This window comes from Rana temporaria, chromosome 3 (genome assembly GCF_905171775.1).
Source record: "Rana temporaria chromosome 3, aRanTem1.1, whole genome shotgun sequence".
Lineage (NCBI taxonomy): Eukaryota > Metazoa > Chordata > Amphibia > Anura > Ranidae > Rana > Rana temporaria.
In genome coordinates this window covers 171,677,460-171,694,566 of record NC_053491.1, presented here as the reverse complement: position 1 = coordinate 171,694,566, position 17,107 = coordinate 171,677,460, and the positions used below count along the sequence as shown (strand labels likewise).

The 17,107-nt window shown below is 41.1% G+C and overlaps 2 protein-coding genes across 2 annotated transcripts in view; one reads left to right on the top strand and one right to left on the bottom strand.

The window, feature by feature from the left end:
• Positions 1 to 8,778, top strand: part of ZNF277 (zinc finger protein 277) — a 101,536-nt gene extending 92,758 nt beyond the window's left edge. The window contains exons 10-12 of the mRNA XM_040343813.1: positions 565 to 607; positions 2,552 to 2,726; positions 8,072 to 8,778. Of these exons, the coding sequence (XP_040199747.1) occupies positions 565 to 607; positions 2,552 to 2,726; positions 8,072 to 8,252 (399 nt within the window). The 3' untranslated portion in view covers positions 8,253 to 8,778. The remainder of the gene's footprint in view (positions 1 to 564; positions 608 to 2,551; positions 2,727 to 8,071) is intronic.
• Positions 8,779 to 8,981: 203 nt separating this feature from the next.
• The window catches only part of LOC120931893 (kinesin-like protein KIN-14E), a 138,962-nt gene continuing 130,836 nt past the window's right edge, over positions 8,982 to 17,107 (bottom strand). Inside the window, exons 13-14 of the mRNA XM_040343812.1 lie at positions 9,413 to 9,508; positions 8,982 to 9,325 (exon numbers count right to left, since the gene is read on the bottom strand). Coding sequence (XP_040199746.1) covers positions 9,185 to 9,325; positions 9,413 to 9,508 — 237 coding nt within the window. The 3' untranslated portion in view covers positions 8,982 to 9,184. The remainder of the gene's footprint in view (positions 9,326 to 9,412; positions 9,509 to 17,107) is intronic.

The following is a 17,107-nucleotide window of genomic DNA, read 5'->3' as shown; positions in this document are numbered from 1 at the left end:
TAGTAATTAAATCAGGATCACACAGAGAAGGGTTTTTGGTTTCATAAAGGTAAGAGCAGTCGGCTTGTGACATTCCTGCACGTGATCAAGGGATGTTAAAAGTGCATTTGCCTTTTTGTAAATCAACCTCAGAGATTGAAATAGACTGTGCACTTTGTAAATGCAGTTGCACTAGAACTTAGTGAATGGTTATGTTCTGTTGATTTCCATCATCCAGTCATGTACTGTACAAGGTAAAATGCTGTTTGTTGTCCTTTCACCTAATTGGGTATTCTTTTCAAAGTGCAGCTTTACTAAGCCTGGGGAAAATGGAGTGCATATCCACTTGTAAAGTGCCTTCAGTAAATCGACCACATTGTTTGCATGTTATAAAAAAAAAAAAGCAAACATATCAGTAAAATGTAAACCTAAAATAGTTTTTGATTTATATTAGTTTGCCTAAAAGCTAGCCTTAAACACGTATATTGGTGGGATGAAAATATGAATTGTTTTAATCAATGTCTACATGTATGCAAAAAATGAATCAATACAGCTAAACAAATATGAATTTTTAATTTCATGTAGGATTTTCACCATTTTGATCTTCAGAAAATAAAAGTAGACCTAGGTAAGTTAAAAGAAATCAAAATAATTTCACTCTACAATTTCATAAAGAACAACATTGAAAGTTAAGCATGCCTCATATGGCCCTTGGCTGCATGGAAATGGGAATATTCCAGAAATGTATATGCCCCTGTCAATGCATCTCAATCCTGTTAGGAAGATAGTTGGGCTTTTTACTGGTTCAGACTGAATGAAAATATTGCATGCTTTTAGATGACATCTTAGCTCAAGTAACTGGGGGACATAAATTCTCTTTACAAATACTCCATGTAAATAGTAGGAAAAACACCCCCTATGTATTTTGTGGGATTGTAAACATGGGACTTTAAACAAAAACCCTGACCCTCACAAATGGGATTATTTAAGGGATAAATTAACTATCCTATAGTTTAAGTGGACATATAAGTAACCCGTTTGGAAGTTATGAAGTAACATGTATTTCCCATAGAGTTGAATGGGACTTTAAAGAAAAACCCCGACCATGGCAAATGGGGGTGGGTAAAGGTTAAACCACCTATCCTATGTGTGTTGCTGACATATAAGTAACATGTGTGCCAAGTTTCATGTTAATATCTTTAGCCGTTTGGACAATATGTGTACCAGGTATTATTGAAATATCTCCAGGCGTACAGAAGTTATGTGGGAACATACATTTCCCATTGAGTTGCATGGGACTTTAAACAAAAACCCCGACCCTCACAAATGGGGGTAGTTAAGGGATAATTAACTATCCTATAGTTTAAGTGGACATATAAGTAACATGTGACCAAGTGTTATCGAAATATCTACAGCCGTTTGGAAGTTATGAAGTAAGATGTATTTCCCATAGAGTTGAATGGGACTTTAAAGAAAAACCCCGACCATGGCAAATGGGGGTGGGTAAGGGTTAAACCACCTATCCTATGTTTGTTGCTGACATATAAGTAACATGTGTGCCAAGTATCATGTTAATATCTTTAGCCGTTTGGACGTGATGCTGGAACATACATACACACACACACACACACACACACACACACACACACACACACACACACACACACACACACGTTGAGTTTTATATATATAGATTGGAAAACATACTGCTTACTTTTATAATGCTGGAAAACTGAATTTTTCTATCTTTGGAAAATTCTGTGCATGTGGAGTTTTGCTGCGCTTTTGGGCACCGGTACCAGGGATTCTTGCCAAACCTGTTCTCCAAATTACAACTAGAATGTACATCTGCAGAGGCTTGCTTACACGTGTCTCCTATGACTGTCCTAAAAACATAAAGCTCCAGAGCCAAGTTTATGGACACGAAACGTACAGGGATTTCTTCTTTTCATCATTTTTACCCATCACTCTTTTTAACAAGTACTGTCTTTGCTGACCTACTCTTAACACATAAATGTTTTCCATTACGTGTCTGGTCTAGGAAAAAATGTGGTCAAGGACACCAGGGTAGCTTATGAGAAGTCTCTTGACCTGTAATACTGTTTTAACCACTCAACTCCGAAATTTGGCATAGACATGTTCTGTATCGATTGATTACACCAAGGCAGCGGATATTGTATTCAACATTTTGTCATCTTCATTTGCTCTTTCAGATGTTCCTTTTATATTTTTGTTTGTCCAATTACCTAATTAGCAATGCACACAATCGCTATACATTTTGGGTTTTGTGGATTAGTGCATCACTCACCCTTTTTAAAATAATGTTCCTAGCGTACTATAATGTGATACTAAGCAATTCTCAAAGAAATAAAGTTGGCCTAGTTCCTGTAACAGAAATGTATGAGAGAAATCAAGCAGAACTGAAGAACTGACAAGTTGTACTAAATGCAACGTGATAAATGCACTCAATTTACATTGATATCATTTGTGACTGCTTTTGATCTGCTTAACTGACCTCTAGCAATGCAAGAACTACTTTTCTTACTGGTTTATATTGTTTTTTCTTTGACAGGACTGAAATTCTATCAGCAAGTTAAATTGGTGAATTTTATTAGAAGGCAAATCCATCAGTGTCGATGTCATGGCTGTCCAGAGAAATTTCAGTCGAAAATAGAATTAAGAACTCACATGGAAAAATACAGTCATATAAGTGTTCTTCCTGAGAGATCTGTATGGGATCAGCCACAGTAAGAATCCTGGACCAAGCATTTATATTTATATACTGGGGAACAACTGTTAAAATACTAATGCATAGCTTCTGAATTCCATTTCTGAATATCTCCAGCAGGTCTTATTTTTAAGATCTCCGTGACTGAGAACTGCTATGTCAAAGGAAACCTGTACTTATAAAGTTACTGGGGATGCATTTACTGTATTGTAAGGGCTCATGCACACTGCATTTCGAAGAAGCTGCTTCTACAGGCTTTTGTGCTCCCTTTTTTTTTGGAGCTCACATTTCTCTGTCTGGAAACTCCCCTCCATGTTAGTAAATGTGTCTATGCACACTATGGCTTTTCCAGGAGTTTACAAGCATATGCTCTTACAGGCAGAAAAAGCCCCCCACCAAACTCGTGTTTTTTGAGAGGAGCTTTCGAGCAGACAAGATGCCCAAGTGCCCAAAAATGCGTGAAGAAGCTTGAAAAAGCACCAAGGAAATATAAGCTGAGGGGAAGGGTTTGTGAAAAAAAAAAAATGCTTATGCTCAAACAAGCTCAATAAAAACGTACAAAAGATCACAAAAAAGCACAAGCTTCTTCAAGCTTTTAGGCCAAGAAATAAAAGCTCAAATACCTGTAAAAGCAGCTTTATTTTTTTGCTGCAGTCTGCATGAGCCTTAAAAATGCAATTTGATTGGCTGTAATGCATATATGTTTTCAAGGCAAGAATACAGTCAATGCTCTGACTTTGCTTTCTGCATACATTTCCAAGATCAGGAGGAGTAGGCATACCATTTGTCCAGAGCACTCTGAAGGGTCCCATTTATGCTTCACGTGAGTTATGTGGGTATTTGGTTCCCTTCCACTATAGAGCTGGGCAAGCATAACGGGGCAGGCATTCTTTATAGTGGGTGTGTATTATCCAAGTGGTGTTGGGCATATGCAGCTCCTTCACTTCCTGTGTGATTGCCACAGATGCATTTAATCTGTTTTTTTTCTGTTTCCACCTGATACCATTTGGATTGTAAAAGAAAAGGGTGTTTATTGTCTGACACAAGCTGAATTCAATGGCGTTTTGTAATATTAAGGAATAGAGTAGCGCAGGTTGCTTACTTAGAGAGAAGCTGTGTAATAAAATATTAGCGATAGGGGATCATTGGGAATTTCTTCTTGTGTGATTTATTATACATTGGCATATCAAGCGCCCAAATATTTAAAGTCTAGGTAGTGCTACCCCTTCACTAGCAGTTTGGATGCAGTGGGTGTGCAGACACAGCTGCTATTACCGCAGAATGTGCCTCGGTCAACTCCTTCCTTAAAAACATCTTCTCTCATTGGCAGAGGAACAAAAACCAATTTAGAGGTGGCATGTTAAAAGTGAAATAGATAAGGCACCTTGTTGGGGTATAACGTGAAATGGTACCATAGAGTGGACAAACTTTGATTTTTTTAAGCAGTATTTAGTAAGATGTGTGCTAGATTGTGACCCTATATGGTTGTCCATGATCTTGATCAGCCTTCTGGCTTCTTCAGAGGTGCCTTGGCAAAATGTATGAAAATTGCAGACAAGCCTTTTAGTTACACAAAGCCACAGGTTTTTATTTTCTAGCATTGCAACCTTGGGCACTGTGCGGGCCTGCCACAGGCAAATTACATTATCGATTGATAAGGAGGATGTCAGGGGCATGCACAGCATTCTTGTTTGCCCCCTTCTCTGCCCCTCTCTGTCAGCACTAGAGTCACATTAACAGAGATAAACTGAGGGGGGAAACAAATGCTAGAATACTGCTGCGATACAGTATGTAAAACTGTTAGTTTTTTACATTTTAGAATCGGGTGCCTTATGAGTGTGAATTATTTTAAAGGGTGCCTTGACTGAAAAAAGAATGAGGGACACTGTTCTAGATGGTGATCTGCTATGTTTTTTTACATATAGTAACCTATTAATTTTGTCTCATTTTGGAACTTATTAATTTTGTCTCATTTCCTACATAATGTGACTGCTTTTTAATCCAAGTAGATATCAATTATGTTTAATCCTCCTATTGAAAGTTGACTTCTGAATGGTTGTATACAACATATCAAGCAAAGAGAGAAGCTACTCGGCACTGGCTTCAGAAAGCAAACTGTTTCACTTGGGAAGAGCTCTTTGGGTTATTTGCAGACTTGAACTGTGAAACCATGATTTAACTAGTTTTTTTAGACCAACAATTTTTTTTTAAGTACCAAGAAGCTAAAACTGGAGATATGGGCAGTAAATTCCATTTCTTGGCTTTCATTGAGAGACACAGTATTCAGAGACATTTAGGTTATACTGCCTTGCCTACAGGAGGATTTGGACAACCAGTCACTCTGTGACCAGTCTGATATAACCCTTTCACGTTCCACATGTCTCGATTTTGTAACAAAACGGCGCAAACCCATAAACGTAGAGGGGTGGGCCTATGTCCATAAGCTCCAGGGGAAAGGGTTTAAGGTCTGATTCACACCTATGCATTTTTAGTGCTTTTTGCATTTTGCACTACAGTCCATTTAACATGGTTTCCTATGGAACGTGTTTTATAGTGCAAATATGCAAAAAGCACAAAAAAATGCATAGATGTGTTTTAGGCCTCACAGTTAAATTAAGAATTCCATTACAAAGTTTTCCCCTCACTGTCACAGTGACAACCATTTCAACAGACAGCAGTAATAAACACACAGGGATCTAGACCTCCCCTAACCAGTGGCCCGGGACCTCCTGCTTTGAGATGGAATAGAATGCTGTTATTAAAGTTACGTTTATTACTAAAATCAGTGTATAAATGGGCATATCTGCTCTGCAGTGGTTACTGGGCTGCTTTCAAACTGATCCGCAGGTGCAGAGCAGTGCACCTGCAAGTTACCTGCACTGAGCCATAGACTTCTATTACCTGCGAGTCTGGCAGCTTTCTGAAAGTGCACCACACCTATAGGATATAATAGAAGTCTATGGCAAAGTGCAGCTAACCTGCAGGAAAGTCACAGGTGAACTGTGCTGCATCCACAGTGCAGGTAAACAACCATGCATCAGTGTAAAAGCTGCCTTAGGCCCCTTTCACACAGTCAGTCTAACCCAATCGCACCCTCCATTCACCTCTAAGGAATGGCAGATGTAAATGGACTTGTGTCCGTTTACAAACGCCTACCTCCAATCCGCAAAAAAAAAGAGTAGAGTGGAATGCCATCCACCCGCTCCACTCATTGTGGCCCATGACCAGTTACCAAGTCGCTTAACCACTTAAGGACCGCCATCCTGCACATTTACGTCGGCAGAATGGCACGGCTGGGCACATGTACGTCCTGTGCTAGTACCCAGCCGTGGGTCGCGGGCGTGCGCCCACGACACGGTCCGAAGCTCCAGGACTGTGGGACCCGCGGACCCGATCACCGCTGGAGTCCCGGAGCTGAAGAACGGGGACAGCTGTGTGTAAACACAGCTTCCCCATTCTTCACTGTGGCTGCGGCATCGATCGTGTCATCCCTTTTTATAGGGGGACACAATCGATGACGTCACACCTACAGCCACACCCCCCTACAGTTGTAAACACACTTGAGGTCACACATAACCCCATCAGCGCCCCCTGTGGTTAACTCCCAATCTGCAATTGTCATTTTCACAATAAACAATGCATTTTAAATGCATTTTTTGCTGTGAAAATTACAATGGTCCCAAAAATGTGTCAAAATTGTCTGAAGTGTCCGCCATAATGTCGCAGTCCCGAAAAAAAAAAAAAATAATAAAAATGCAATAAAACTATCCCCTATTTTGTAAACGCTATACATTTTGCACAAACCAACCGATAAACGCTTATTGCGATTTTTTATTTTTTTTACCAAAAATAGGTAGAATAATACGTATCGGCCTAAACTGAGGAAAACATTTTTTTTGATATATTTTTGGGGGATATTTATTATAGCAAAAAGTAAAAAATATAGATTTTTTTTTAAATTGACGCTCTATTTTTGTTTATAGCGCAAAAAATAAAAACCGCAAAGGTGATCAAATACCACCAAAAGAAAGCTCTATTTGTGGGGAAAAAAAGGACACCAATTTTGTTTGGGAGCCACGTTGAACGACCGCGCAATTGTTAGTTAAAGCGACGCAGTGCCGAATCGCAAAAAGGGGCAAGGTCCTTTAGCTGCATTTTGGTCCGGGTCTTAAGTGGTTAAGTGGCCCTTGCTCTTCAAAAGGTTGGGCACCCCTAAACGAAATGATGCATAATTTTGAAATTGATTCAAGTAACTGAACTTTTTAGAATGTCTGCCTTGTTGGGAACTGAAAAGCCACTGTTTGTTATCCGAAAGTATGGGTTCACTTTCTTCTTAAAAGAAATACGTTACAAAATTTGGAAAACAGTAACTTTATTTTTTTCTTCAATGGTTGTAGTGCTTCAAACAGCTAATTAACTTCAGTCTGCATTCTCTCCCCAACTTTGCTACTGTACAATAGTCACTCTATTAACAAACACGGCAAACAAGCACTGCATAGAATGTCATGCAAACATGATACAAAAATAGTTAATGAAACCGCAAGAAGTTAGAGAAGATGCTCTCCATAGTACTACATGTGTTATTTTTTTGCACCTGCTTAAAAATCTAACAAAAATAAAAATATTTAATTAAAGTAGTTGTGAACATACAATGTTATGGACACTTTCTTATACAGTTTTAACTATGTAGGCATCATAACTGTTTTTCCCTTTTTACATGGTTACAAAATGTGACCATACCACTCTTCTTCCTGATAGTGTGGGGATGCAGACACATTAGGGTTCATTTAATAAAACTGGAGATTAAAAAAAATCTGGTGCGGCTCTGCATAGAAACCAATCGGCTTCCAGTTTTGATTAAACAAGTTGAAGTTATAAGCTATAGCTGATTGGCTACCATGCACAGCTGAACCTGATTTTGCATTCTCCAGTTTTACTTAAATCGACCCCATTGTGCCTGTATTCCATTGGCTGTTCAGCCTAAGGGAAGATGCTGACTGTGCTTAAGCGGGGGAGGGGGGGTGCCAGAGACAGGCTGTAATTAGCTGGGGGAGTGGTGGCAAACAAACTACCCAATACAATTATGCTCTGTGTCTGAACAGTGTCCTGTACCTCTAAATAACCAAAGGATGCAAATTGAGCATTCAGCTTCTGTGCTTTGTGTGTTTAAAACAAGGAAGAAAAGTGACTGGCAGGATGGAATAAGTACATGGAAATGATAGAGACTGTGATTTATAAAATACACATGCGTTAACACACACCAAGGCAAAAATATTTAGGGTAACATACACTTTAAAACAAGTTCTCACTTAGATTCCTTCTACATGTGAAGTGACGAGTAACATATTTCTGGTTTATTGACAGGTATTACTTTCCCACGTATGAAAATGATTCCCTCTTATGCACCTTATCTGACAGTGAGGAGGAGACAACCGCACACAATGAGGAGTTCCCGGTTATTGGAGAAGATCTTTCAAGGCTTGAAGCACTAAGAAAGACAAGCGTACTTAACCAGCTAGTACGGGACAGTGTCATAAGGAGTTAAATGTGGAATATAATAAACCTGTATTTATGCCTCTCCTTTCAGATCTTTTTTTTTTTGGAGTCTGTGCCGAGTGGGTATCTGCCACAAAGGGAACAGTTTCCATAGCTGTCATAATACCTGTCACAATTCCATCTTTCACTGCACAAGTTCCATTGTACTAATTAAATGTCTTCTAATTCTTGTTTAAATTAAACAGGGCATATAACATGCTATTATTATACCCCCTATGATATATTGTTAAATATAAAAATGTTAGTCTTAATAAAAGGAAATGTTTTCCAGCTTTAGCAGTGAGGTATAATTGTTTTTAATGCACAAGAGTCTATTACGAATGCCAATATGCAACATTAGAATGCTGGTCAGACAGTATCACTGACCTAAAATAATTCTATATGGATTTTAGACAGAATTGGAAGCATATTCTTGTCCTATCAGCACAAAGTACTTTTTTTAGATAGATTTCTGGAAAGGGTTAGGAAATAAAATTGTAGTTCATCTTTAAAATTAAAATGACTATTTAAAAACATCCTTCCATGCTCATTATTCAGTTTATATAGCTTCCTCGGGTTCACACTTTCTAACAGTTGTACTCTCATGCAAATTTAGTGAAATTGAATTCACTAAAACTGTATAACTAAAGGAAAAACTGACATAAATAATCTGACATGGGTTAACTTACTCTATCCAGAAAAATAAAGTTTTGCCTATTGTTTTACTTGAAGTATTTGTTCTTGTCACTATAGGTTTTGTCTGATCACTCGGTCATTTAAAAAGGTAAACCTAATTATATATGTTTTATGATGTTGCATAAAGCTTATTTTATTGGAGTCATCACATGTAGCTCATTTAGCTACACGTAATCATTTGTGGTTTGATTTCAAAATTCAAGTATATAATATAGCAAGTAGTAAACATCCCTTGATGAGGTTTCATCATTTTCCAGTCTTCACGTTCGAAATATGTGGAGTAGGTTTGCCAAGTGCTATCTGCTGGATGGATGAACCAAACTGAAGAGAGCTAATTGTTTCTCCAATATCTTTTATATCAGAACTGATGTTCACAAAAACACAAGCCTAAAAAAAAATTAAAAGGTTACAGTAAGTACAACATGTAAATTGAAAATGTATTTCTCATTTGCAGTGTCAAATGAAATATTGTACCTTGGCTTGACCGCTAAGAGATGGTTGCAGGAGATGGGTAAGTTTGGAATTTCTATAGGGAACATGCATGGAGTTTGTCTTTAATGCCGTAAAGACCTGTCAAACAGCAGATAATAAACAGTTGATATATAGTCTTTGTATGTATGAAAACATCTTAAAATTTTGTAATCAAATTAAAGGAAGACTATAATAATCTAATAAATTTTGTTTTTTTTCTTTGCTACATATTTGTAAAAAAAAAAAATCTTATTTTACAGATAAATATTTTAAAATCCAGATGCTTCCAAAATGCAGTATTTTTTAGAGCATGCTGGGGTTCTAAGCCCAGTACTATGTCTGTACTTTTTGACTGCTTCTGCATCATGTATCTGTATTGAAAGATATCCACACAATGGTTAATAGAAGGCTTTCTTTCTACCAAAACAAGATCTAGAAAATGATTTGGGCCTGTGTTGATCATCATGGCATCAGTTTGAGACGCTTCTAAGATTCAGAATTCGACCTGCATGGCAAACGAATGGGTTGCACACTGATGATGTCACTTCATTGTGCTAACCAGTCTGTGTCAGAGACCCACCTGAAGGCTACATCTTACTGATGCATTTAACCCCAATGGTATAGTCATACATCATGAATGGTTTTCTTCAAGTGTAAGTAAACCCCCCTATCGTTTTCAGCCAAGGAAGCTGCCATCTTTGCCCCTGTTTAATCTGCAACTGCCATGATGCTGCACATGTGATCAGTTATTAAACCAGCCATTAGATGGTTTGACAGTTTGGTTGAGGGCACAGCCAATGGGAGTTGCATTTCCAACATGTGCCGGAAATGTTTGTTTTTATAGAATTTTTTAAAACACAAATATAGTTTACATTACATTATCAATAAGCATACAAAAAGATTCCACATTTAAAATTGATTCAACATTTCATACACATAAATCACAACAATGAACAATTACACATAACACAACAATATGGGTCAGTCCTGCCTCCTCCTGATCTTTTACTCTCTCCTCCTCCTTTGCCCTCTCCTCCCCGCCCCCCCCCTGCCCCAAGAAGAAGATAAAAAAAAAGGGGGGGGGAATTTTTAAAGTGCTAGGTGCCCTATTTCTATTTCTAAACTATTAGTGCCTGTGCCCTCTACATTCTATTGTTATGAGGGGACAAGAGTGAGCTCTCGTACTCCATTACCTGTGTGCCTCTCTCGACCGAGGTGCTTCTCACCCTTTAGCTTATGTGACTTTCCAAATTTTCCCTCCTTTCCCCTTTCCTTCCCCTCCCTTAAGCCAGGAAGAGAGAGAAGAAAAATAAAAAAATGTTTGTAAAAAAGAGGGGGAAGGGGGAAGCCCCCCCAACACTTCCTCCCGGGGGGAGCCCCAACGTCTACCTCAGGCCAGGCGGGCCAATGTTACCTAAATACTATCTTCACTACACATGTAGCCTGTGTAAACCGTAGACTGTCTAGACTTCGTCCAGCCCCCCCCCCCCAGGTTCCAATATCTCCACTATTTAGTTCCTTATGTTGGTACGTTACCTCCTCCATGCTTCTTATTCTTTCTACTTCCCTAAGCCATTCTTGTATCGGAGGGGCTAGCTTGTCTTCCCATTTTTTAGGAATCAATGTCTTTGCTGCATTTAATAGTATTGAGATAATTGTCGTTTTATATTTTTTCCTGGGGATAGAAATGGCATGGAACAGACATTGCCATGGGTCCAAGCTAATTTCAATTTCGCTGATCTCTTTAACTAGCTTTAATATTTGGCCCCAATATAACTGAATCTTTGGACAATGCCACAATGACAAATGTGGGCATGCGTTCCCGCCTCCCCACACTCCCTCCAACATAGCGGTGTTTCCTGGGGATTTATCTTATTTAGTTTTACTGGGACATAATACAGGGGTTGACAAATTTGCTTGGAATCTAGGAGCCAGCTAAAAAAGTTAGGAGCCAGAAAACGCGCCCCGTCCCGACGAGCTTGCGCGCAGAAGCGAACACATACGTGAGCAGCGCCCGCATATGTAAACGGTGTTCAAAGGCAATTTTGAAGCGTGACATGTTGGGTATGAATTTACTCTGTGCAACATTATCTTTCATAATATTAAAAAAAATGGGGATAACTTTACTGTTGTCTTATTTTTTAATTAAAAAAAGTGTAATTTTTTCCCAAAAAAGTGCGCTTGTAAGACCGCTGCGCAAATACGGCGTGACAGAAAGTATTTCAACGATCGCCATTATATTCTCTAGGGTGTTAGGATAAAAAATATATATATATAATGTTTGGGGGTTCTAATTAGAGGGAAGAAGATGGCAGTGAAAATAGTGAAAAATTACATTAGAATTGCTGTTTAACTTGTAATGCTTAACTTGTAATACCAACGGCCACCACCAGGTGGCGCCAGCTCACATCTGGTGGTAATAACTTGTAATACCAACGGCTCACCACCAGATGGCACCAGCTCACAAAAAAAAAAATTTTTTCTTTTTTTGCCCACCTTCTAAACCAAGTCGCCAGGACACTATTTCTAGTCGCCATGGCGACCTGGCGCCCGGGATTTGTCGATCCCTGACATAATACCATTTAAGTAATAATTTGAAATTCATTTCTTTTATCTGTGTATCTACAGAAGTAGAGTGGACATAGTCCAGGATTCTACTTCTCATGTTGTCTGGCAGTGGCTGGTTTAGTTCTAATTCCCAGATATCTGTTGGGCACACAGCGCCTCGCTCAAGATGTGTCATCAGCAGCTTATAAATGATAGAATTTCCATGCTTATCTATCACCGTTTGATCAGCTAATTTTTCCCATACATTTAACCTATCAACCCCCCGAAGAGGTTTTGGGAGGGTGTCTACAAAATGTTGCAGCTGTTTATATCTCCAGGCTTCCAAAGGAGTGGACCCATATCTTTCCCGCAATTCGCTTAATGAACATAGGGCATTCCCCTTCATAACGTCTCTTAATCTCAGGTGGGGAAATGTAGTCCATTTTAAATATAGTTTATTATCTTTCCCTGGTGGGAAATAATTATTTCCTGTTAAGGGCATTAGGGGGCTATTATATTGTCCTTGTATATTTTTAATTAGCTTGTCCCACGTTCTTAAGGCTTCTAGCGTATTCGGGGCCTCTGAACTGCTTTGGAATCCAAATGGTCTGCCCTAAGGCTGCTTTCACATTGCAGCGTCGAGCCGCGGTGACGATATAGCCACGCTTTTTGTAGCGCGGCTATACCATCGTGTTTACTGCGATATTCGGGCGCTAGCGGTGAGGTTTTAACCCCCGCTAGCGGCCGAAAAAGGGTTAATACATCGGTATTACCGCGCTTTCCCATTGATTTCAATGGGAAGGCGCGGTATAGGAGCGGTGAACACACCGCTCCTATACCGCGGTTAAGATGCGGCTAGCAGGACTTTTGGAGCGTTCCTGCTAGCGCACCGCTTCAGTGTGAAAGCCTTCGGGCTTTCACATTGAAGACTACAGGGCATGATTTTTCATGCGGTATAGCAGCGCTATTTTTAGCGCTGTACCGCATGAAAAACGCCCCATGTGAAAGGGGCCTAACTGAGTTACATGTTTTTAAATGAAAATGGTGGGACTCTTGCGCTATCGATACTAAACACTAGGGGGCATTGTTGCAATCACCTGATAGTCTGTCACTATTTAAATAGACTTTATTGTCCTTCTTTTACACGTGTGGCGTTCCTTCACGTTTCTGTGTTTGGAGTGGACTTTTCTATTGCAGCCCACTCAGTTATTTATTTTACTTGTTTGTAAACCTACACTATTGCACCAGTATATTTTACTGTTATAGTTTACTATATATATTTTTGGTACATTGTTGCTATAAATTATATATTTTGCTTTATTTGGATTCACTTTCACCCCTACATATTTATTTGCGCACCTAAGGGTCTATTCACCCAGTTGATGGGTTTTTGTAATATTCCCCTGTTGTATTTAGTAGTTTCACAGTGCGTCACCATCACCTATTTAAATTTTTTTGCCTCCAATTCTGCCCATTTTTTCTGCTGGGGAACGCAGGCCCAATCCATGACCCTCCGCACGATTGCTGCCTCATGATATTTTTCAAGGTCTGGGAGGAATACTCCTCCCTTCTCTTTTGATCTAGTTAGTGTCCGAAAGGCGATGCGATTACTTTTATTATTCCACACAAATTTCTGTATTACCGATCTCAGAGTTTTAAAAAATGCCCTGGGAATATTTATCGGCAAACTTTGAAATATGTACAGAGCCTTTGGGAGGATCATCATTTTGACCACACTTATCCTACCGAACCATGATAGTCTATGGGCAGGATATTTTTTCAATTCATTTTACATTTTATTCAACAAAGGCATGTAATTATCTTGGTATAGGTCTACAGTTGATCTTGACAAAAATACTCCCAGGTATTTTAGGCTTTTTTGTTTCCATCCGAAAGGATATAATTTTCGGAGGTCTCTACTCTCACTTGTTGGAACCAAAATATTCAGTATTTCTGTTTTTCCCATTTTTACCTTTAGGTTTGAAACCTGCCCATATTTTCCCAGTTCTTCCATGATTTTTGGGAGGGTATGCATAGGGTTTGTTATATATACCATAATGTCATCTGCAAAAGCAGATATTTTATATTCTTGACCCCCTACATCTATGCCTTTAATTTCCTGGTTTGCTCTTATGGATGTTAGGAAAGGTTCCAATGATAGCACAAAGAGCAAAGGGGAAAGTGGGCAGCCCTGATGAGTTCCATTAAAAAGCCTAAAACTTTCTGAAAGGGTCCCGTTGACCACAATTTGGGCCGTAGGGATAGAGTATAAAGCCTCTATCCATTTAATCATACAGGGTCCTATACCAAATTTATATGTGCCGGAAATGAAACTGTTTTATGGATGGGTTTACTTCCGCTTTCAGTCTGCATCAGGCATGCCCTTCAGTGGAGGAAATTACTAGAGCCGTTGAGACGGTGCAATTAATTTGACTTTCAGCTGCTTTAAGGGGGTTTTGCATTCCTATAGAGCTGGGGTTGGCAACCTGTCAAACGCAACCAGATTAGTTTCATCCTTGTGTATCATCTGAAGCTATTCACCTCACTCGGTTTATGTGAGGGTTTACGTCCACTTTAATGCTTGCAGGGCTATGTTTACCCTTTGACCATGTTTTGTATTAATAAAAGTGGCGTAACTGTCATTTAAACAAAGTCTACTTCCCATTACACTCTCTTCCATTAAAGTCAAAGGGGGTCATCCCATTGCATTTGATTTTTCCATACTGAGCAGACCAGGTTAAAAAGTCTGGGGTAGAGAAGAAGAGAGCCGGGTGGGTGGATCAGAAAAGAAGAGAACTGAATAGGCAGATCAGGAAGGAGAGAACCGGGCGGGTGGAGCAGTGGGGGAAACTTGCTCAGGCACGTGTGGACTCTCACTAGGGCTGCTGCGGCTGGCAGATCACAGAAGGCAAGAGTCAGGCGGAGGGAGAGGAGCCAGGCGGGCGGATCAGGAAGAAGATAACCTGTCAGGCGCAACAGGTGAGGAGAGAGTCGAGTAGGTGGATCAGCAAAAGAGAGAGCAGGCCGGGCTGAGAAGTGGAGAAGATTTGCTCTGGCACTAAGCTTCTTTTTTAACTGAAGCAGCACAGCAGGCTGCTACGGTGCCAATGTTAAATTAGCAGTGTGTAACACAAAGAAACTATGAGGTGGCTGCAGCAGCCCCATCTAGCCCACACCTGCTATGCTGCTTCAGTAAGAGAATTAGCTCAGCTCCAGAGCAAGTCTCCTCCCCCTACTCTGGACTTCACTCTGAGCTGGGTGTCTTCGGTTCTTGCAATTTTGTATCTGGGGGAGTGGGAGAGAAAGGTATGAGGAGGTTTTCTGTATTGAGGCACCTGAACTGGTTAGTTGGGTCTGTACTGGGAGGACGGCTGTGCTGTGAGTGGGGGCTTCTGTGTTGGAAAGCTGGTTGATCTGGAAAAATGACAAACCCATTCGACTTGCCTGCTCTGTGCAGTGGTTTGCACAGTTCAGCCCAGAACCTCCTCTCGTTGGGTCCCTCTTCGGCACTCCTGGCCCTTCCCTCCTGCTGAGTGCCCACACAGCAAGAAGATTGCTATGGGGGCAGCCAAGCCACTGCTCTGTGTGTCCATTCAAACAGAGCCGTGGCTCAACCCTGTCCCTCTGTCTCCTCATTGGCTAACTGATGTTTGATCCCAAACGTGCCTGAGGTGGCAGCTGGTGCCCCTGCACCTGCGGTTCCCATGGACACTTTGTCGGCAGTCCTGGAGACATTTGTTGCCAGGATGGAAGCGGCGTGCAGGCGTAAAGGGGTTACAAAGCGCCCCCTCCCCCTGCCATCTCCTTGGGACTCAGACCCGGGCCTGACTGCGGCTCAGGACCCCTGTTCTGGGTTGTCAGAGGATGTGGACCAGGACCTTCCTTGTGAGGAAGACTCCTCACTTGGGTCAGTACAGGACACTTGTCAGTGCACTTATCAGTGCTGTAAGGGGTCTCCCTTAAGCTGGATATTGCAGCTGGAGCATCCACTGAGGGTTCAGTCTTTTTTGGGTCCCACAAGTCGGACCGTTCTGTGAAGGTTTTTCCTTATGTGTCTTTTTTTGACAAGTTCATTGATAAGGAATGGGAAAAGCCACAGAAGTCCTTTTTGTGGTTCTTCAGCGCCTAGTGGTCCGTTACCCTTTTGAGGACAGCCTTTTGAAGAAATGGGCTTCTCCTCCAGTGGTTGACCCCCCAGTTGCCGGGTAAATAAGGTGACCGATCTCCCGAATAGAAGGGACCCCTGCCTTCAAGAACCATACTGATAGGAGGTCCGAGGCGCTGACCAGCTCAATGTTTACCATGCTGGAGTCTGCATTGTGGCCTATTGTGGCTGCAACTTTGGTGTCCCAGACACTCGCTGAATGGGCAAAGGTTTTGCACCAGTCTGTGGAGGAGCACCAGCTTCCTCCCGAACTTATTAGACTGGCCGACCAGTTGGTCCAGGGCATGGTATATGTCTGTGATGCTACATTGGATGCAGCCCCCTTGATCTCCAGAGCCTCTTTCTGCGTTGGTTTTACGCCACCTGATTTGGCTGAAATGCTGATCTGCTGACCAAGCATCCAAAAAAGCCCTGGCAGATTTGCCATTCAAGGCTTTTTGGTACCTTGCTGGACGACATTATTATGAGCACTCTTTTCTCTCTCAGTCCACCAAGGGGAAGGAGCCTCGCCGTAAGCCGGGTCCTTAGTTTCCCACTCAGAAGTGGTATTTTCGTCAGTCAGGGTCAACGGTTAAACCCTCCCAGGCCAAAAAGGGCTCGGCTGGTGGACATAAACGTCCCTGGGTGCGTAAGCCGAACAAACCGGCATCCAAACCCGCCACTGCATGAATTTCTGGCTCAGAATTTGAGGTGGATGTTAAACATTCAGGACCAGAACCTCCAAGAATTCAGGTGGGTGTTAAAGATTCAGAAGTCGGTCCTGGTACCGACTCAGCGTTTGGAATACCTAGGGATGATTCTGAACTTCTCGGAGGCGAGAGTCTTTCTTCCCCTGGAAAAATGCAGATTCTTCAGTCTGCGGTGAAGCTGTTGGTATCCCGCAAATGGTCGTCTCTCCGTTTTTGCATGCGAGTCCTGGGTCTGATGGTAGCCTCCTTTGCGGCAGTACCATATGCCCAGTTCCACACTCGAGTGTTGCAGAAGGA